The 21658-nt window shown below is 35.8% G+C and overlaps 1 protein-coding gene across 3 annotated transcripts in view; it reads left to right on the top strand.

The window, feature by feature from the left end:
* Window positions 1-18724, top strand: part of MIER1 (MIER1 transcriptional regulator) — a gene marked incomplete at its 5' end in the record, with an annotated part of 56408 nt that extends 37684 nt beyond the window's left edge. For 2 of the 3 annotated variants that reach the window (XM_082663051.1, XM_082663050.1), the window contains 6 exons: window positions 1700-1851; window positions 3085-3166; window positions 4516-4610; window positions 7901-8028; window positions 12442-12581; window positions 15343-18724. In XM_082663051.1, the coding sequence (XP_082519177.1) occupies window positions 1700-1851; window positions 3085-3166; window positions 4516-4610; window positions 7901-8028; window positions 12442-12581; window positions 15343-15671 (926 nt within the window). In that variant the 3' untranslated portion in view covers window positions 15672-18724. Of the gene's footprint in view, window positions 1-1361; window positions 1404-1699; window positions 1852-3084; window positions 3167-4515; window positions 4611-7900; window positions 8029-12441; window positions 12582-15342 lie in introns of all 3 variants that reach the window. The other variant, XM_082663049.1, reaches the window with a different exon arrangement.
* Window positions 18725-21658: the final 2934 nt, after the last annotated feature.

Below are 21658 nucleotides of genomic sequence, written 5' to 3'. Positions count from 1 at the left end.
GATTCCAGAAGTATCTCTCAGGTAGTTTGTGCTTGTTTCATAGGCTCAACATGGGGTATCTAACTGGGAGAACACTGGGGACTCAGGGACCCACCCTCCATTGTCTTCTTCCTGAATCAGGGTTTCCTTGTAAGGCATTGTCCATCTCCCACTCCCACTCCAAGAATATAAGAACTCTCGTGTGTTCCCTTTGGCAAAGAAAGGCTGAGTGCAGACCAGAAATCAATAGCAGTTTATCCAAATTCACTTTATCATGGGAGTTTTATTGTATTTACAGTTTGGAGTTTTACTACGATTGTACCAGCAGGTTAGAAAAGGAATAAGGTTTATTACTAAGGAAAAATGTAAAGTGTATGTGTGTAGTGGCAGGGGAGTGGGTGGGGACAAGGTAATTTATATGAAAACACTTAACATAGTACCTGGTATGTAGGAGATGTACCTTTGTTAGCTGTTAATTCCTTTTCATAACACAAGGAAGTTTGACAATGTCAGCTATACTTTGTCTCTTAAATTCAGAGTCTTTGTCCAGCTGGCTCCTTTCTATTGGCATTTAAGTGATTATGTCTCATGCCTTTAAAAACCAACAAACAAGCAAAACCAAAAACTTTCTTCAGCTATGCTTCCTCTCTAGCTACTGTACTGCTCTATCTCCTCCCTCACCGTGAAACTTTTCAGAAGAGTTTTCTACTTTATTTCTTTACCTTCCATTTCCTCTTCATTCCTCTCCAGTATGGCTTTGGCTTCCATCTCTGCACAGAAACAGTTCTTGAAACATTCCCCTCCTTGTTAATAAATCCAGTGCACCTCTTCAATTTTCATCCTGCTTGTTTAACAGCATTTAACCAATCTATTACTCTCTGAAACATTTTCTTTCCCTTGCTGCTATGGTGCCACACTTTGATATTTCTTCTGTCTTGTGACTGTTCCTTAATTTTGTCTGTTTTCATCTTCCTGTCATTTAGGATTCCACAAGGCTCTCATCTTAGTTTCTCCTCCATTCTTTCACTTATAAAATTTTGATGAAATTGGGGCTTCAATCTTATAATGGAAATTCTGATGAAACCTAAATGCTTTTTTAAAAAAAGTAATGACTTGTTTTATGAAAATGATTTATGCTTATCACAATATATTTTCAAGCATCAGGGAAAAGTACAAAGATGTAAGAAAAAATTGTCCCAAATCCTACCACCAAGAAATAAGCAGTGTTAACATTTGGTGAGCATTCTTTTAGACATCCCTATTCAAAAATCATAATTATAGCTAACATTCATTGAAACTTATTTAATATGTGTCAGAATTGTTTTAAATTGCTTGAAATCCTTACAGCCATGTATAATAGGATTGTTTTCCCCATTTCACAGATGAGGCAGAAAGAAGGGAAGTAACTTGCTGGGGTCATACAGGTAGGAAGTATTGGTACTGCTATTCAAACCAAGAGAGGTTGGAATTTGGTGAAGTCAAGCTAAGTCAGACTAGATCTGAAAGGGGCATCAAGTGGTACCTTCTGTTTAGATTGTTTAAATCACTTAAGCTATAAATATTGCCCCAGAATGAAGTCACGCAAGTAGTGGGACCACACTTTACCTCTCAGTTCTCAACATTTTGGCTCTAAGTATGGGTTATTTGTTCAGTGATATGTTTTAACACAAACTCTATCAATTTTTGGCATTATTTTTAACATTATATTTTACTAATTTAGTATATGAAAATGATGATCAGCTCCTGTGGGACCCTGAGTACTTACCGGAAGACAAAGTGATTGTATTTCTTAAGGATGCATCTAGAAGAACAGGTGATGAGAAAGGTGTAGAAGCAATTCCTGAAGGATCTCACATAAAAGACAATGAACAGGTACATGAATAAGAAATAACTTACAATATTCCCAAAATATATTAACCACATACGTTTATAAGTTTAAGTGCTGTCACATTTAGTGCTATTCTATCCACCAAAATTCCTTTACAGATGGTCCCTGACTTAACGAAGGTTCAGCTTAAAATTTTTTGACTCTATGATTGTATGAAAGCAGTATGCGTTCAATGGAAAGCATACTTCGAATTCTGATCTTTGCCCAGGCTAGTGTTGAATATCTCTTGTGATGCTGGGCAGTGTAAGAGAGCCATACCTCCCGGTCAGCCACGTGATCATGAGGGTAAACAACTGATACAACCATTCTGTACCCATACAACCATTCTCTTTTTCACGTTCAGTACAGTATTCAGTAAATTACATGAGATATTCAACACTTTGTTATAAAATAGGCTTTGTGTTAGATGATTTTGCCCAGCTGTAAGCTAATGTAAGTGTTCTGAGCACATTTAAGGTAGGCTAGGCTAAGTGATGGTGTTCAGTAGGTTAGGTGTATTAAATGCATTTTCAGCTTACAGTATTTTCAACTTAGGATGTGTTTTTGGGGACCCATTGTAAGTAGAGGAAGATCTGTAATGTCATCAACAGGGAGTCTGATGTTTATAATCAGCATAAGATATGTAGTATTGACACACTCATTGGTATGACTTCAGCTCAAATAAAAATTTTGATATTTTATTTTGCCTGTATATATTTTTTATTAAGCTTTTTGAACTTCCTTTGCATATCCCATAGAATCTGTGGATATCATCAAGTTGGGAATACCTGTCTGGGATAATGTTATTCTGTATATAATAGAACAGTGCCTACCATGAACCTAATAGCAGCATTATATACTTTCTTGCCTTTTTCACCAGTGTTTTTCTTTTCTGATTTGTTTTAAGTTGTCTTTGAATAGGAACCCCAGAAAACCAAAAAGAAGGGACTTGTGATTATTATAAAATTTCTTTTTATTTATAAATTCCTAGAGTACCATGGCCACCAGTAGAGTATTTGCTTATCCATTATTTTCTACATATTCAGAGGCAGTTAATTATCAGGAATGAATTATGTTTGTTTTTCTTTAGTGTTCTTTATGTTGCATTTACTAGAATTACTTGTCCTCCAGAAAGTATGAAAACACTGGATTCTGGAAAAGCCTTTACTCTCTTAAGAAACTGTAGCCTTGAATTGTTCATAGTCCAGGTTACATACTGAAGCCTTTTATTTTTCTAGGCATTATATGAATTAGTTAAATGCAATTTTGATACAGAAGAAGCATTAAGAAGATTAAGATTTAATGTAAAAGCAGCTAGAGGTAAGCATAAATATTAATTTTTTATTTGTTTTCATGATATAGCAGAAATTTAAAATTTAAGCTTTTCAATTTACCTAGGTATATCCTAAATTTAATAATACTAATCTCTGAATTCAGTAAATATTTGCTGGAAAACAACTTGTTATAACTTGTTAAATAACTTGTATATAACACAAGTGTTACACAAGGCATTATGGGGAATGGGGTTAATATTGTCCCTTCCTTTATGGGAAAATAAGGCCATTTAAATAAAAATATATAATGCCTTTCAATTTTAAGGCATTTTTATAAACATTTTCCTGTTTGATCTTGGTAATGATCCTGTGAGCTAAGTAAGGTGAAAGATGTTAGCTTCACTTTAAAACTGATGAGAACTGAGGTCTCTTAGCTGAGGCAAGCATAATTCATAAATAATGAATCCAAAACTAAAATCCAGGTTTTTCACTTTTTTACTCCAAACTGGCTCTCACCCCACTTCACTAAGAGTACTGTTTATATATCATTATGTAACAAAGGAAAGATTATTCATTCAACAGAATTGGAGGGCCTACTAAATTGTGGGGACATAACTATAAACAAGGTCCCTGACATCACAGTGCTTAGAGCCTAGGTAGGGAAGCTGAAAAATAGTTACGAGTTCTTCCAAGGAGAATTAGAGGGTGCAATCCAAACTTATTGCAGTGGGACTTAACCTAGTTGGGGAAAGAGTGAGGCTGTTAAAGCTTCTCGAACAAAGGGATATTTTTACTGGCTAGGTGAAAGGAGGTTGAGGTAAGAGGCAGGAAATAACTCTAGACAAAGGGAAGAGCATGCACAAAGTCTCTAAAGTAAGAAAGGACATAACGAATTAAAGGAATTGAAAGGTAGCTTGTTTAGTTGGATCATAAAGAATAAAGGGGAGGGCTTCCCTGGTGGCGCAGTGGTTGAGAGTCCCCCTGCCGATGCAGGGGACACGGGTTCATGCCGCGGTCCGGGAAGATCCCACATGCCGCGGAGCGGCTGGCCCCGTGAGCCATGGCCGCTGAGCCTATGCGTCCGGAGCCTGTGCTCCGCAACGGGAGAGACCACAACAGTGAGAGGCCCGTGTACCGCAAAAAAAAAAAAAAAGAATAAAGGGGAAAGGCATAAGTTGAGGTTGGAGAGTCAGGGACTAAATCACCCATTATTAAATAAGGTGTTTTTGTCACTATCTTTTTTAGCCATCAATAATAGAATTCAGGAGTAAAATACTTCCCTCATTGTTAACAGAAAGTTACATTTTTATTTACAACTTTGTTTGTTATATGCAGCATTTGGGAGAATATTGCTTAACAGTTTCCCCTCCTTCCCCCGCCCCCCGATTTTGTCAGAGGAATTATCTGTTTGGACAGAGGAAGAGTGTAGAAATTTTGAACAAGGGTTGAAGGCCTATGGAAAGGACTTTCATTTGATTCAGGCTAATAAAGTAAGTGATGATATATGTTGTCTCTTTTATTAAAAGAAATTTAGTTAACCTAGATTATATTAAATCTTCTATTATGTTTTCTAATGTTAAAGGTTCAATAATGAATATTTTAATACACTGGTATTTAGAAAATTATAATAAGCATGCCTAGACTTCCTGGCATGTATTTGCTAAGTGACTGTTCTCAGTGTATGATATTGGAAGCCTTTAAGAATTAGACGTTTATAAATATGTTCATCAGCTTCTGGATGGGATGTGTGTATACACTGTAATTACTTAAAGCTATTTTCCACAAACTTGTTACAGATTTTTTTTAGGAGGTTCTTACTTGGAAATTTTACAGCATTTTTACCATGACATTATTTATAATTAAGATGTTTTTTACATTTGCTTAAGTCCTAAGTGGTCCAAAATCAGATACTTAATATTTAATTTGGTTTCAATTAAGATTTAATTTTCCAGAAGAATATCTCAATAAGTCAGCTTTATTATACATTATATAATTTTATAATTTGACAATTTAGCATAATTTATCATGCCATATGGATAATATCAATCACACAGTGTCAATGTATACCCAAAAAACCTTCATAAGTACTTGCAAATTTATTTTTAGGTTTAATTCTCTCAAACTGAAATCAGGTAGGATTTTTAATAGTAACTACACAATTACATAGAATAGAAAAATGTGTTCCTAGGGGATATTAGGACAGGCAAAATTAAAATCTCAGAATGTAAATATAGGGCTTCCCTGGTGGTGCAGTGGTTGAGAGTCCGCCTGCCGATGCAGGGGACACGGGTTCGTGCCCCCGTCCGGGAAGATCCCACATGCTGCGGAGCGGCTGGGCCCGTGAGCCATGGCTGCTGAGTCTGCGCGTCCGGAGCCTGTGCTCCGCAACGGGAGAGGCCACAACAATGAGAGGCCCGCGTACCGCAAAAAAAAAAAAAGAATGTAAATATAGGAAATTAAGTAATTTCTAGGTTTATAAATATCACATTTTTAGCAAATATAAATGACAAGGAGCTTGGCTTTACATGTTTCCTTAAGGATGGTGTGTAAGATATGTGATGGCTTATCTAGGATGATGCTGAAAGTATCTGGGCTTATGTGGGCTTGCTTCTGAGGCTCTAAATAGTCTGTCATCACACTCTCCTATTTCATACCTCTGGATGTGATCCGATGGTATTCACTTGATTTGTTTCAACACATATTTAACAGTATCTATTTTATGTTCCAAAATAAAATAGCTGCTTACAAATCCTGTGAGTTCATTTTTCTCAATTTTGTTGTTCTTTAGTTTATTCTTGATTATTTTGTTGAATTTTGGTATTTGACATCAGGCATAATTAATAAGAGAAATTTTGAGTCTTAGCATTGATGTGAAAGGTGTATCCAAATCATCTTAATGTTGTATCCAACATTAAGGTGTTGTATCCAGATCATCTGATAATTTCCAATATAGTGAATACTCTATGAAAGGAGCGCATTATGCTAATGTCTGTTTCATGTAATGGCCATGCATGTTTCTGATTTTAAAAAAACAAATTGTCTCATGGTTGAAAGGGACAGCGTTGTGGGAAAGAGTTTTCTAGCATTCCTGCTTGAATTCAAACACTATTGACCAAACCATGCTGGATTATCTGTGGAGGGACCCTTGGGATGATAAGCTGATGTAACTGGCAGGAGCAGTCCTTTTTTAAGGAATAAGAACATATTAGATGACTTAAAACTATTAGCCAAAAAAAGTCTTAACATAGTATTGAAAATAAGACCTTGATTTCTTTATAAATATTTGGGATGGTGATATTTCAGTGTTACAGAAGTCATCCGACCTTTATATACCTAGTACACTAGTTGTTCCAGTGAACAAAGGGAGGACAATAATTCTTAAGAAGAAGACATTGAAGTCCAGTGAAAACATTAAGGCTTTGTTTTTACACCTGGAATTGAAGTTTGGATCTTAATCGTAGGTTGTATTATGCACACTTACTTAATTGAGGATTTTTCATAATAATGTTAACTTTGCATGCTACAAAATGTGTTTGTAATTTTTGCTTTCAGTAACGTACAGTTGACTTGACAATTGTCTACTAGAAATAAGATTCTAAAAAGGAGGCAAAAAACAGCTTGAGAAGATGACTGGGTTTTTAGTTTTTGTTTTTAAAGCCCTGATAGCTTTGTCTTAAAGCAACACGGGGCAGAAAGAAAAATATATGTCCCATAACAAAATAAGGATGTCATAAAATTGACCTTAGGTGCAGTCAGTCCCACCGGATCCCTTCTTCAGAATCAGAAATTTATGAGTTAAAGCATATTGTCTTGCATCCCAAACACTCATTCAGATACCTTTTTAACTCCTAGTATTTTATATGCATCAACCCTACCAGCTCTCTAAGCAAAGTAGCAGAACAGGGAATTTTGTCAACATCAGTTGCCAATCTCATATGTTTAACATTAGTAAAGGGAGCCATTCAGTTGCCCAAATAGGTATAGCACAGTAAGCCACTGGAGTAATTTAGTAAACAAAGTATTAGCATTACTATAATAGCTTTTAACTCACTGGGGAATACTTTCAGCCTTTCTAGAAAGTAAGTAACTGAGTCTGGATCAGTGTTGGGATTAGTAAGAGAATCCTTTAAATGGGAATTTAAAGGCAGTCTCCCTAGGCGTTCTGTGAGTAAAAGTATTTGCAAATTGTTCATAACATTATTTTAATTCAAATGCCACTTCCAGACATTTTCAATAAAGGGGTATTTATTTTATAGTAAATGAACATATGATAGTCTCTTTAAAAGCATAATGCTATTGACATATATACACTACCAAATGTAAAATAGATAGCTCGTGGGAAGCAGCTGCATAGCACTGGGAGATCAGCTTGGTGCTTTGTGACCGCCTAGAGGGGTGGGATAGGGAGGGGGGAGGGAGACACGAGGGAGGGGATATGGGGATATATGTATACATATAGCCGATTCACTTTGTTATACAGGAGAAACACAGCATTGTGAAGCAACTATTATTCCAATAAAGATGTTAAAAAAAATTAAAAGGTTTAAAAAAAAAGCATAATGCTAAATATCTGAAGACCTGTTGCCAATGTATTATTTTTCTTAATGGGAGTTCAGAAAGAGTAATTTTTAACACGGCTGCTACAGTGTTGTATTTTGTAAGTGGTATTATGTATTACTTAAAGACCAGCTAAATTTGTTTTCAAACTTCAGGTATTTTTCATGAGATAACTCCTTTAAGGAGGAGATACTTGTTAAAAACAAGCATTTGTTTCTTATAGGTTCGAACAAGGTCAGTTGGTGAATGTGTAGCATTCTATTATATGTGGAAAAAATCTGAACGTTACGATTTCTTTGCTCAGCAAACGCGATTTGGAAAAAAGAAATATAATCTTCATCCTGGTGTCACGTGAGTATTTTTTCTTTTGAGTCATTTTTGCTAAGCTTTTCTAAATTTTTCTTGAGAAAATTGTAATTTTTAGAATCTTCTTTCTCTTGATAGGATAAAAGTTTACATTAGTTTCAATTTATCCATTTATTGACATCTTCATAGGGCATTTAGACTTTTCAGTGTATTATAAATACATTGTAAACTACAGTTCATCTTGAGACAGCAAATTTATCAAAGCGAATGTTAAGAGTGTATGTTTTCAGTAGTATTCCTGAGAGGAAATGGATCAGAACAGCTGTGAAGGCATGTTTTTGTTAAATTCTATTCCATTCAGTATAAGCGCATACAGTTTTGATCTAATAACACTGAGAGAGAGCAGTAAGAATAGGAGAGACTATCTTTTCTAAAACTTATAGGGCCATATGCCTAATAGAGGCCCTTTAAAGAGGAAGGGAAATTAATATTTTTCCTTTCCCAATCTATTTTTGATTCTGGGAACCAAAATCAGATTTGGATATAGATGATATCAAAGGGAAAAGACGTAGGGTTATAATAAGTTAGGTAAAATTGCATTTTCTTTTATTACAAAGTTTTTTATAGAGAGGTGCACATGTGCATGATGACTTCCCTTTCCCTAAATATTCTGAAACCTTTTCCTTTAACAAATAATATTTAATAAGTAATGTACCTTTAGCTAACTCCCAGTGATAGAGGGAGTATAGTTTATTATATCCTGTTTTTAAGCAAAATGCCTATATGTCTAATCCATTCCCCACGCACCAAATTCTCTTAGCTTCATTCAGTCTAGCTGTGGAATGAAACACTGTTCCCACTCCCACTAGCAATTTGTTACTTAAGTATATAGTACATAGAGTATTGAACCCTTCATTTCACGTGAGTTGCTCTAAAATGCTGACGAATTTGTTGTGGTGGAATTGACTTTACTATATACAAATTAACTTTGCCAATACCTTGAGTATTCCCTAATGTTTATGGAATAAAAATAGTGCAAAGTTGTGACTTCATTTGGTCACCATGCACCACTGAAGTTCTTAAGCCTGGCCAAATAACTGCCTTTGGAAGATGTGCTTATATGCATATTTGCTTGTGCTTTTCAAACTCCTAGGCTGCACTATTTCTTGGTCATGTTCATTTACAGGTGTCTCTGCTGGTCACTTCCTTGGAGGATCAAACACTCTAAAATCCAAAGCAGAATTATCTAAAAGGGAATAAATGGGTATGATTGCCCCTGGAAGTCATGAGACATTGGACTCCGTGCCTCATTCTCCCTTGTTCAAATCTCATAATGAGTAGAATTTTATATATAACAGTATTCCAAATTTTATATAATTGCTTACTGTTATCAATTTATAGTTAAATTTGTATTTATTGGTAGTGTTGAGGCACAGTGATGTAGAACTAGATACAGCTATCTAGTCTTCAGAGTATATCTTAAAATAGTCAGTTTTCAAGCTATTCTATAGGGAAAAGCAATAGTAACATCTTTCATTTTTTTCACCCATTTCAGAAATAATGTTCACACATGAACTACAGGCAATCTGTCGTCACCAGCAGTAAGAACATAAGAATTGCCATGCTGGGTCAGACCCATGGTTCATCCAGTTTTCTCTTTCAGAAAGCATCACCAAGGGAAGTGTTGTGGGCTGGCTTAGTTGGTCCTCTGTGATGTCAAGCTCAACAGGTTAGGTAGGGATGTGCTGCCAAACATTTTAGTTTTTCTAATAATCTCTCCGTAGCTTCTGAAAACTTTTTGAAGATACTTATATTTGTAACCTTGATTCTCCTTAAGGTTTAAGTATTCTGTAGGTGGAGTAGTCTCAGTTAAAAGTAATCCCATATCTTCTCTTTTCTCAGGCTTTAAGAGTTAACAGCATGTTCCCTGGTGTTATGGTAGGAAGTGAAGAAATGCTTTTCCCCCTAGACAAGAATAGTGTGTTTTTGTAGGCTTCAGTTATATCCCCTCCGGGGTCTTTTATAAAGTTTTTTGTTTTTTTAACTGAAAACTATAATTCTTTTACTCCTGTTTGTCCCTTTTAGCTGTGTTAAATCATCTCCTATAAGAAGCCACGACCAGACTGTATATTCCAGATTGGGAGAAATTGTGGTTTTCTGTAGGCATGAAGATATTTTTCTAGTTTGCTTCCAGGACCTTCTCTTTCTATTAATAGTTGCACTTTAAGTGACCGCACAAAACATTAAGTTAATGCCTTTAGACAAAAATTGGACTGAATTTTAAAATTTTCCCCCTTAGTCAGAATCAATAGTTAAGAGCAGATTATCCTGAAAGTTATTTGCTCATTTTTCTGTTACATTGTTACCTTCCATTTGTTCACCAGAATGAAGCACATTGCCACTTTTCTGCCTATAAATGGCCTTTGAAAGATCCTACTGTGGATTCTGTCAGTTCACTACCTACCTGGAAGAATTGGTAGCCATATACAAATTGAAGATTTTGCTGTAACAGCCTTGCAAATAATTTTTTTCAAAGTAAAAATTAACTCAGCATAACTCGAACTATTTGAATGCTACTCCAGCCTCCTGTACGGTCTACCTGACTCTTCCTTTCTTAAGCATTCTGGATGCCATTAACCTTTAAGAAATAATAGTAATAAGTCTTTCACAATATCATTGTTATATTCAGAAATTTAAAATAATTTTGATATCTAGTCAGTTCTAGCTTCCTTTGCGTGGCTTTTAACATCCTCCATTACCCATTCCCACTATGCCAAATTTATTTCCAACAATTCTTCCTCATGCATCATCTGTTTCTGTTAGCTTTAGCTTCTGAAGTCCCTTTGGCATTGCATTTATCATGCTCATTCTGTTTCTGTGTGATTGTTCTGTAATGGTGAATGACATAAAGCCAAAGAGATCTTAAAAGACCATGAAATTTCATTCCCTCCATTTATAGATGAGGAAAATAAGGCCTAGAATGTTAAATTGATTAGTTCGTGGTCATATATGTTTCTTTGATATGTGTTAGTTTGTACTCTTAACCTGTTGGAAGCTTCTTGAGGTCAGATTCTACATCCCTATATTGTAAACTACACATTTATAATGTATGTCCCTGTATATAAACGACAACGTGATCACGTAGTTTGAGATTAAAACTATAGTTACTAGTCTGTTCTAGACTGTTACCACAGACTGTCAGTAAAGTCCCAAAAGCCCTTCCGTGGTTTCCTTCTTGTCCACATTCTTACTTACGCCGCTCACAAAATTCTAAAAGATAGGATTTGCCTTACTATTTGTTATACTTATTCTGAGGGAATTTAAAAATAAATAAGGTATTTTGGTCTTTATTGCACTTCTCTGCACCGTGCACAACTTAGGCACTGGTGGTGCAGTGATAAAGCAGACTAAACTCCCTGCTTTCAGGGAACTATTCCAGCACAGGTGATGGCAGACTTTTTCTGTAAAGAGCTAGAGAGTAAATGTTTTAGGCTTTTGCAGGCGTTAAGTTCTCTTGCAACTACTTAGCTCTGCTATTGTGAAAAGCAGCCATAGACACTGTGTAAGTGAATGGATGTGGCTGTGTTGCAGTAAAATACTGTCCACAAAAATAGGTGGCCAGCCCACAGGCCATAGTTTGCTGACCTTTATTCTAGTGACTTAATAGCACTTCATAGTTCATAAAACACTTCGCTACACATATCTTATACAACAGCCCTGTGTGGTAGATAGGTCATGTATGGTTACATGCATTTTATAGGTAAAGACACTAGACCTGAGAGAGAGAAGTATTTCGTTCAGATCTTCTAACCTCAACCCAATGTCACTTAACCACAAATGTCTTCCCATGCCATACAGTTAGGAATGACTTAGGGAAGGAAGTAAGTTCACCTCTAACAATATATGGGCAGATACAGCTGGCAGATAAGCCCAGGAACTTAGTGAGCTTACTGTAGCTTAGCTCTAGCAGAAAGGTAACGTAGAAGGTAACAGGAAGGTAATTCATTATTAGGTCCTAATTTGTCTTTCAGGTATTGCCGTAGCCATCCAGTAGTCTTTATGAGCTTTACAGTTCCAACCTGTGTCTGTTCAGACATTCTTCTGTACTCCTCCTGATTGACATCATCCCTGCCTCTTCATTTACAGATTTTCTGATTTTAGTTGGGCCCCTTTGATCACTTGCCTACAGTTTTTAAAGTTTTAAAACTTCCTATAGGTCTCTAAAATTTGCTAGTGTAGAGGACTTACATATTTTTCCTACAAACATGTAACCAAAAGGAGCTTTTCCATTTAAATGTTCAGATACTGGTGTCATAGATGAGGCACTGGAATAAATGTAAGTGAAAATTAGGATATATTTGCTAATAAAGCCTTCTAAATTTAACTTAAGTCAATTTTAATTTTCAGCTGTTTTTAATATAAGAAAATAATTGTCTTATTATTTTACTTAATTTTAAGGGATTACATGGATCGTCTTCTAGATGAAAGTGAAAGTGCTGCTTCTAGTCGAGCACCATCCCCTCCCCCAACTGCCTCAAACAGTAGTAACAGCCAGTCTGAGAAAGAAGATGGCACTATAAGCAATAGTAATCAAAATGGTAAGCAACCAAAGAACACTTAGATTTCTTCATAGTGACGGGCACTTTTCTTTCAGTAGCTTGGAAAATTCAGTTTTGGTGTCTCTTAAACTTCCAAAGCAGAACTGAAGTCATAATTGTAAATACCAGATGAAACATAGTATCAGCATACATATATACTAACACACAGAATATGTACAAGTCAGTTGGAAAGAACTCCCATTGATATCACTAAAAAGTACATATAATAAAGTATACTATCAACAGTGACCATTTCTTTTAAGAAATTAAGAAAATAGCATCTGTTTTCTTATCAGGTTGGAATGTCTAGATATAAGTATTCTTGTTAAGTCTTAGACCGAAACTCCAGCCATTTCACATCAGAAATACACAGATATTTATGAAATACTTTCAGAGCTTATAACACTTTATTAGGAAACTGATTTAAGCATATAAACGAAAAGAAGCAGATAACAAGGGCCCTCTTTAAAATATTTTCCTCCTTGATAACATAATAACCTTGAAGGACGAGTAAAGATAAAGCAGGTGTCAGCCTGTGCATTAATATTGTACAGAAACATTCATTTTTATGTCCATGAAAAAGAGAAGCAAAAAGCATACTAATATGTTTGAGATTCAGATAGTGTTCTTGTTTAAAATATACAGTGGACCAAGGATCACTGAGCTGATCAGTAAGACCTAGTCAGAGAATTATCTTGATTTCTACTTTAATTAAAATAGTCTTAAGTAAGACCATTGCTAAGCAGAAAGTAATAAATCCTCCAGTCCTTTTTAGGAGGAAACTGGTGAATTAGAGACAAGCTCTGCACACCTGCATTCTGATGTAACAGCTTTAGGGGAGGGCCAGTGGAGAGCTAACCTCCCCCTGACAGAAACTAGAAGAGGAATACTGTGAAGAATTTGAACTTTGTTCTGATCTTTGCTCTCACACTGGCATTTAATATTACTGTGGTGAATATACTTTCTTCATTTAATGACTCCTCTCTATTCCCTCACTACTTCCCCTCTAAGAACAAGCCAAACAAATATTAGGGCCCAGCTGTTTCCTGATTCAAGAAGGTTCATTGACATGATTTCTAATGCCAATCACATCCATCCTGAAGTTGAATAAGAAGCTGAGACTGACTTTGGGACTAGGGGTGGAAACTCAGGGAGGCAGACGGTTGGTAGTACAGTCAGCCCTCTGTATCGATGGGCTCCGCATCTGCAGATTCAACCAACTGCATAGCAAAAATATTTGAAGAAAGAAAAAATTCCAGAAAATTCCACAAAGCAAAACTTGAATTTGCTCTGTGCTGACAGCTATTTACAGAGCATTTACACTTTATTAGGTATTATAAGAAATCTAGAGATGATTGAAAGTACATGGGTCATATGAATTTTTCATGCTCTCTTATTTATATAAGGGATGAGCATCTATGGGTTTTGGTATCCGAGGGGGTCCTGGAACCAATCCCCTACAGATGCCAGGGACTACTGTATTTCTCTCTTTTCTTATTTGCTGATAACACCAAATAAATTGTTTCCCTTTCTTTTCCTTCTTTGTTTTTTAACCATTTGATGATAACATGCAGTTAGCCAAGGAAGAGTGTTCATAAGTTACTTATAAATTACTCAGCCCAGAAGCCATTCACATCAGGTACAATTAAGATTTCCAGGTTTTTCAAGGAAAGGAAGGAACTTTGCAACCCAACTGTCTTTTTTTGTAAGGGGCTTTAATTCATGTCTTGAAATCTACTAGTGCTTTTTGACCTAATGAGAGTGTCACCAAGCTTCTTGTGCTTACTATGACAAAATCACTCCTCCACTGTCATATGGCACATAATCCCATAAGCATACATGACTTGAGTGCACCTTTGAGCTGGGGAAATAGTATATTTTATTGGACCAAAATGTGTATTTGAGGCTCTCGTTCTTTATAGTGAATATTTTTCAGAAAATTAAATTTAAATTATCTCCAGTGGCACATTCTATATTTTACATTAAGTATCTGCAAAATTTCTCCATTTTGCAGTCAACTCTAACATGACTTTTTGTCACTTCATTAGAGTAATTACACTCTTTCTTTTCTCAATCTGTTATGAAGGAATTTGTGTTTACTTTTAGCATTTTCAAGTGTACGCTTGGACAGTGCAAGAATTAATTTAACATTATGACAGAATATTTAAATCCGTTTAGATAAATATAGCATATGATCTTTACCCTTAAAGCATAATACCTGTAGATTTACATTAAGAATGAAAACATCATGTCATCCTGCTTTTTATATACGGCAGTAGAAAACTCAAACTTCTAAAGAAAGAATATAATTTTTTCATGGTTTTAGAAAGTTTTGGCCTTTTTGCTAAATCTGAATAATTTATGCATATCTTTGCTTTAACTCAGCTTATTTAGACTGCTGGATCCATTGCTTATTTGTTGCCACGTATAATACCAGCATGCTATTAATATATGCCAAATTCTGTTCTTAATTCTTTACATTTATTAACTTATTTAATCTTCACAGCAATCCTATAAATTTGTTGTTATCCTCATTGTATATGTGATGAAACTGAGGTACAAGAGAGTGTAAATAACATGCCTAAGGTCACACAGCTACTAAAGTAAATAAAGCCAGAATTCAAACCATATGTATACACAGATTTGATATCTCACTTGCTCGATAAAAAGTTATTTTACAGCTGTTTATAGCTGTGTTATAATAGTTTACAGATTTAGCTTTTTAATATTAGCAGTTTCATTCATGTTTCTTCCAACTTAGGGGTGTCATCTAACGGACCAGGTGAAACATTAAACAAAGAAGAAGTGAAAGTTGAAGGGTTACACGTTAATGGACCAACAGGTGGAAGTAAGAAACCACTTCACACAGATATGGATACTAATGGTTATGAAACAGATAACCTTACCACTGACCCAAAAATTGCCCATACGACTGCAAGAAATGAAAGTGATTTTGATGAAAAAAGTGAGAGACCTGCCAAAAGGCGAAGGGTGAACAGCAATGGAAAAGAAAGTCCGGGTTCTTCTGAATTTTTCCAAGATGCAGTCTCACATGGAAAATTTGAAGAACTTGAAAACACAGACGACTAAATTTTACACTTATTTTACTTTCTTTGGAGTAAATTCTGGTGTGACTAAAGTTTTCAGGGTTGATGGGTGACCTTAAAAAGTTGACTTCCTTGAAGCAGTTGGTTAAAATTTGAATTGTCCTAACTTTAGTAAATAAGATTTCATAATTCTGCCTTTTGCAGACTTTTTACTTTAAAATTGTGAAGGCCCTTTTAAGGATATAAAACAAATAGTTTAGTAAATTTGAAAGATGTATCTGTACCTTCTCATTTGATGTATTAATCCTAAAATTTCACTACAAGGTACTTTTTGCTTAGTTTGATGGCAGAGAAGAAAAAAAGTTCAAATTTCTGATTAACACCAATTTTTCTGAGTTTCTTGAAATGTCTTTTATGACATTTTTCTTCTCCATACAAATTGTTATCATTATTAAGGAAACCCTTATGAATCCTGAAAGTTATGCTAGCATGATTTTTTTATATATAGAAGTTTAAAAATAAACCAAGTCAGGTTTGTATATGTAAAATTGTTGACATCAATGATGTCTTTCCATATTCTTATCTGGGCTTAAGAAATACATTCTGTATTTTTCCAGATTCTTTGTAGCCTTTGGAAGATTTTTACAGTACATATGTCTTGACTGAGCTGTCCTTTCTTAATACAAAAGCTTGTATAATTTTCTTAACTTGTACAGTTGGTAAACTTTTATGAGAGGAATTGATATTCTGAGTCTGTCAGCTTTCATTTTATTTTGCTAAGGTTTTTCTAATGAATTTTTAAGTGTTTGTGTAGTAACTAAGTCATGTTTCTTATATCCAGGTGGTAAAAGCATTCATAAAGGATTGTGAACATTTGTTTTTTTCAAGTTTCTACTTAAGGACAAATAGTTTGAGAACTCTGAAATTAAGCATGATACTTAGATCACATAGTTTGTTTTGCATTTGCTATAATTTTCAAAATTATTTTTGAATCAAGACAAAAGTTTAATGTTGGCTTAAGTGCTTAAATGTATCATGCTGACCAGAATCTTGTTCAGTTATTTTTATATGCATTACAAAATTTCCCATTTTTGCATTAAATAAACAGGGGAAAAGGTCAAGTGATACTTAGATGTTGGCACACACAAGGAGTTGGCAGGCAACAGTACTGATTTTATGAGGAAAAAGTGATAAAGTTAGAAGTTTTTAGACTTCCAGTTAACTATCCAGCTTTTCAGATTTGATAGTGTATTTCCAAAATGAAAATAAGATATTCAGTAACCACTGCTCTGTGTGATTACAAATAGGATCATCCATTTGCATAGCCTTGCAATAGTGCCATTTTATTTTTAGTGCAAAATTCTTGTTTAAAAAATGTAGTTTTATACAGCTGATAGACCAACCTATATCCAAACTTTTATAAAAGATTATTAACTATTGTTTTATCACACAGGCATACCCCAAATGCTTCTACTGATTCATTTTCAGCCATCAAAGAGCCAATGCCTTTTTAAAATAAATCTTCTGCGGTCTTGTTTTTAATGGCTCAACTGTCTAATGCAATTGAGTAGAGGTTTGCACTGAGAAATTGGTTTAGGCCTTATCCCCCATGAAGAAGTATTACTATTAACCTATGTTCAGACTGCTTCCCTCCACCAATGTGAACAACTTTTTCTCCCCAAACAGTGTTAAAAGCCACGTTACAACACTTGACTTCATATGATGTAGATTCATTGTTGTTACATACACATCCAAGTAAATCAAAGTTTTGGGTGGAAGTGTTGAGAAGCGTGAACAACTTCTTGTTTTTGTTTTACCTAGAACATTAATTTATCCAGAATGGCAGCTTTTGCAGATGGTCACTATCCATTTTCTAAATCAGCTTTTATTATACGAATCCAAAGTGTCCTAGCTCTTTGTCAAAGGTGGTCTATAGAAATAGTGATGATGAACTTTAAGTTGTTGCAATATTAGAGTTGCCATTTTCACCTTTTTTTTGAAAGATGCATTTTGTTTGCAGGTTTGTGAAGTTCTTGCAGACTAACATTACAGGAACATTTTAAATAAATTCTCAGGCATGTTTGCAAATACGGCACATGTTGTATACATGTTAGGAAATTTTACTTTTCTTGATCTTTTTAAAGTATGCCTAATGAAAGACATTCCACTATTATAATACATAATGCTCAGCTTTTCATAGAGAAATATTTAATTGTATTTTATGTTTATACAGGTATTTGACACAGTACTTTGTTCTTCATAATGCAGCCACTATAACTTGATGTCATTGCACTACTTTAAAAATTTTTAGTAATACCATGAATTTAATTTGCTTAAGATTTAGTACATTTCATAACTCTTGAACTCTTGACAAATTGCATTGGGAAAAGAAGGCTTCGTTAATAGTTACTTAGTCTCCCTCACCCCATACCTACCCCCAGCAAAGCACTATCTATCTATCTTCATTTGGAATGGTTTTCTGTTTTATGATGATGTGCTTTCAAAAGAGTTCAAAATTTGTAACTCAGTTCAACACAAATCTGTTGAGCTTTCAAATGTATTTGAAGTAATATTCAAATAGGCATTTAAAATTATGAATTAGATGTTTTAAAATTTATGCATAGTAATTTTGCACTATTAGGAAATTCCCTTCCCCTATTCCCTGTCTGCCATTCTGAATATGCTTATTAAAATATTTTTTTAAACATATTTGCCTATATAATGCTTTGTGAATGATTTTTATTAGATTGAATAGGTTTTAATTATAGATTTTAAGTTTGTATAATGCACACTGTTTACAATGCAAATATATACAACTTCTGTTCCTTCTGCTCCTAGACGAAGTGCGTGAACTAGTGTTTCGGTGGCTCCTGATCCCTTTGACCTCGTGGGTGAATGATGTATTTTTGTCTTTTTTTTTTCCTCCAGAGAGATCCTTTGGTCTGTGGACCTCTATTCACCTGTTTCTCTTCCTCTGAACTATTTAATTAAAAACATTTTGTTTCCTTCTTTTGCAGTGCAGTGTATATGGCACATGTGAATTTGCAGAAAAACTTTTGTCACAGTATTTGATTTACTCTCAATGGAAAATTAAGAGTGGGCACTTTGAAAATTGGGGCTGATGAATTTTCATAGGCAAGATGTGTGCTGATGACGCTAGGGGGTGTGTAACCAGCTCTATATCTCTACTAAATACCAAATCAGAAATACAGGTTTTCCTAACTGTAATCCATATTCATGAAAAGTGCTAATGTGGAAAACCATATAAATCTCTCTCCCTAAAAATGACCTTCCTGTATCACATAAGTCTACTGATTATAAACTTTTTATCGTAAAATCGACTCTGCTCTTTAATAATCAAGTTTATCCTTTCCAGAATCTTAAGGGTCATACCCCCCCCCCCCAGTTATGGACTGATTTTAATGTATTTAAATATCTGCATTAATCTGTCTTCTAATACCAATTTTCTATAACCTTATTTCTTATTTACCCTTAGTATTGTGCTGGCATCTTTGACATTTGTATGTGTGTTTTTCCTTTTCCGAACATGATTGTTTTTTATCTTAATTTGTTTTTATACTAGCTTCTGTGACTTATTTAGGATACATAATACACAGTTGACCCTTGAACTAAACAGGTTTGAACTTAATGGGTCCATTTATATGCAGATTTCTTTCAGTAGTAAATACTACAGCACATGATCCATGGTTGGTTGAATCCGTGGACGTGGGACACTGGATGAGGAATTGTATACAGAGGGCAGACTGTAAATTATATGCGGATTTTCAACTGCATAGAGGGTCAGTGCCCCAGCCCCTGCGTTGTCCACAGGTCAACTGTACTTAAAATGTCATTTTGCTTGTTCTAAGAAGTAAACTCGAATGTGCTTCTAAAGTCTACTTATTCTGTGAAGAACACTGGGGAACTGCCATATAAACTGGACTTGAATTCTAATTCTCCTTTGTCCAAATTGATGATAAAGTTTTCTTTACATTTAAAGTCAGTGGTGACAAGTTTTCATCATGTTTCCATATAGAGTATTCAACAGATATTTGGGCCTGTACTTAACGCAAGCTACTATGCTTGGCTTATGGCTTCAGAGGTGTGGCAACAGTAGAACTGTTGTAAGTGCAACAGTAGAACTGCATGCTGAGTACAAGGAGGGCACAAGGAGAGGAAGAGTAGGCACCATCTCAGGGAAATGAATTAATGACTCCATGCCCTATAATTCTAGCTAAATAAGATTTTCCTCTAACTTAATATATTTGTTAGAAATTAAGCGACATAAAATAAATGTACGAGTCCCGTAAGAAAGCATTTATTTTTACCATTTCCTGCAGGGCGGATTACAACAGCTGTGGATTATGCAGGACTCACCCCTTTTGTCATTCACTGTCCAGGGAGCACTACTGTAAGGTGGGGAGGCTCCTGATTTCCTAAAGAAAGAGGAGAGGTGAGGCCTAATCTAAATTTGGCCTGATTATACAATTTCATTTTTTGCTATTATCATCATTAACATGAATGGTTGACTGAATGTAGAGCTGGTTAAATGTGTCTTTCTGCACACCAACTAGAACATGTTTGCCAAGTGAGTTCAGGTAGGTTCTAAAATAAATGGTTTTGCTCTTTCTCTCCAAAAGACAATGGACTTCGAATTAATGTGAGGAATATACACTTAAGCTTTTTTTTTTTTTTTTGGTACACGGGCCTCTCACTGTTGTGGCCTCTCCCGTTGCAGAGCACAGGCTCCATACGCGCAGGCTCAGCGGCCATGGCTCACGGGCCCAGCCACTCCGCGGCATGTGGGATCCCCCCCGACCGGGGCACGAACCCGTGTCCCCCGCATTGGCAGACAGACCCTCAACCATTGCGCCACCAGGGAAGCCCCCCACTTAAGCTTTTTAAGCAGAAAAAGATCTGGACCCTGAGTTAGTGTGGTTTCTTTCAGAACTGAACGAAATGAAGCAGAGAATGGCATCAGAGCCATTTTAAATTCCTGAGCCACTTTAAACTCCCGACCAGAAAATCTGGGTTGAGGGAAAGAACTCGCCCTCAGTCTACCCTTGTCACCAGTTGTGCTTTAGCTGAGTGAACAAGAGAAACCAGCTCTGGCTGTGGTGCCAGTCGTTCTGAGTCTGAATACTCCATTAATCCCCTCTGAACACATATTTGTAGAGGGTGGAAATTTGTTTGGATGGCTGGTGGTTCTGAGCTTTCAAACAGCCTGAATTCCCGGCTCCGTGAACTGCCTTGCCATGTGGCCTTCTTACTGCATTGCTGTCTGCATCTGCCTCCAGTGTTCAGCAGACAAGCGGTTGCATTTCAGAAACACACTATAAACACAACTGGGCTGTGTCTACAAATCTCCTAAGTGGCTAATGCTAATATTCGGCCAAAAAGGATGAAACAGCTCGTTTAGCTCTCTCCTCTGCCACAATCTGTGTCATACCTTTAAGTGAAAAGAGCAGGATGACCCCAGTTTTGTTCAAGGGATATATTTCATGCATATGTATGGTTAGGAAAAACGAAGGCCATATGCCAAAAATGTTATTTCTAGGTGGATTTACACTGGCTCTTACTAAAGACTTAAGTCTTCTATGTAGCACTAGTCACAGGGGGCATTTTGGTTTTGTAGGATTATCACCCCCTTGTGATCGTAAGCCTCATGAGAGGAAGGGCCATGTTTGTTTTCTGACTATCCTCTCAGAAGATTGACCCACTCACTTCCTTATCTCTGATTATACCTCCATTACAACCAAGGGATAGTCTAAAATATGCACAGTTGACCCTTAAACACAGATTTGAGCTGTGTTGGGTCCTCTTATACGTGGGTATCTTTTTCCAATAAATATAGTGCCTGTATTTCCATTTTACAGGGGGGAAGGTTAGTGTTTGATTGGAGATCACAATATGGGGAATCAAAAGAATTAGGGTTTGAGTCCTGATTCTATCCAAATTCTCAGCTTCCTGCCCTTGGGTGAGTCATTTACTAGTCCCTTTGTTTTGGAGGCAGAAATAGCAGTACTTGGA

The sequence above is a fragment of the Grampus griseus genome, assembly GCF_964374135.1.
Source record: "Grampus griseus genome assembly, chromosome: 1".
Taxonomy (NCBI): domain Eukaryota; kingdom Metazoa; phylum Chordata; class Mammalia; order Artiodactyla; family Delphinidae; genus Grampus; species Grampus griseus.
This window is presented reverse-complemented; position numbering and strand designations above follow the sequence as displayed.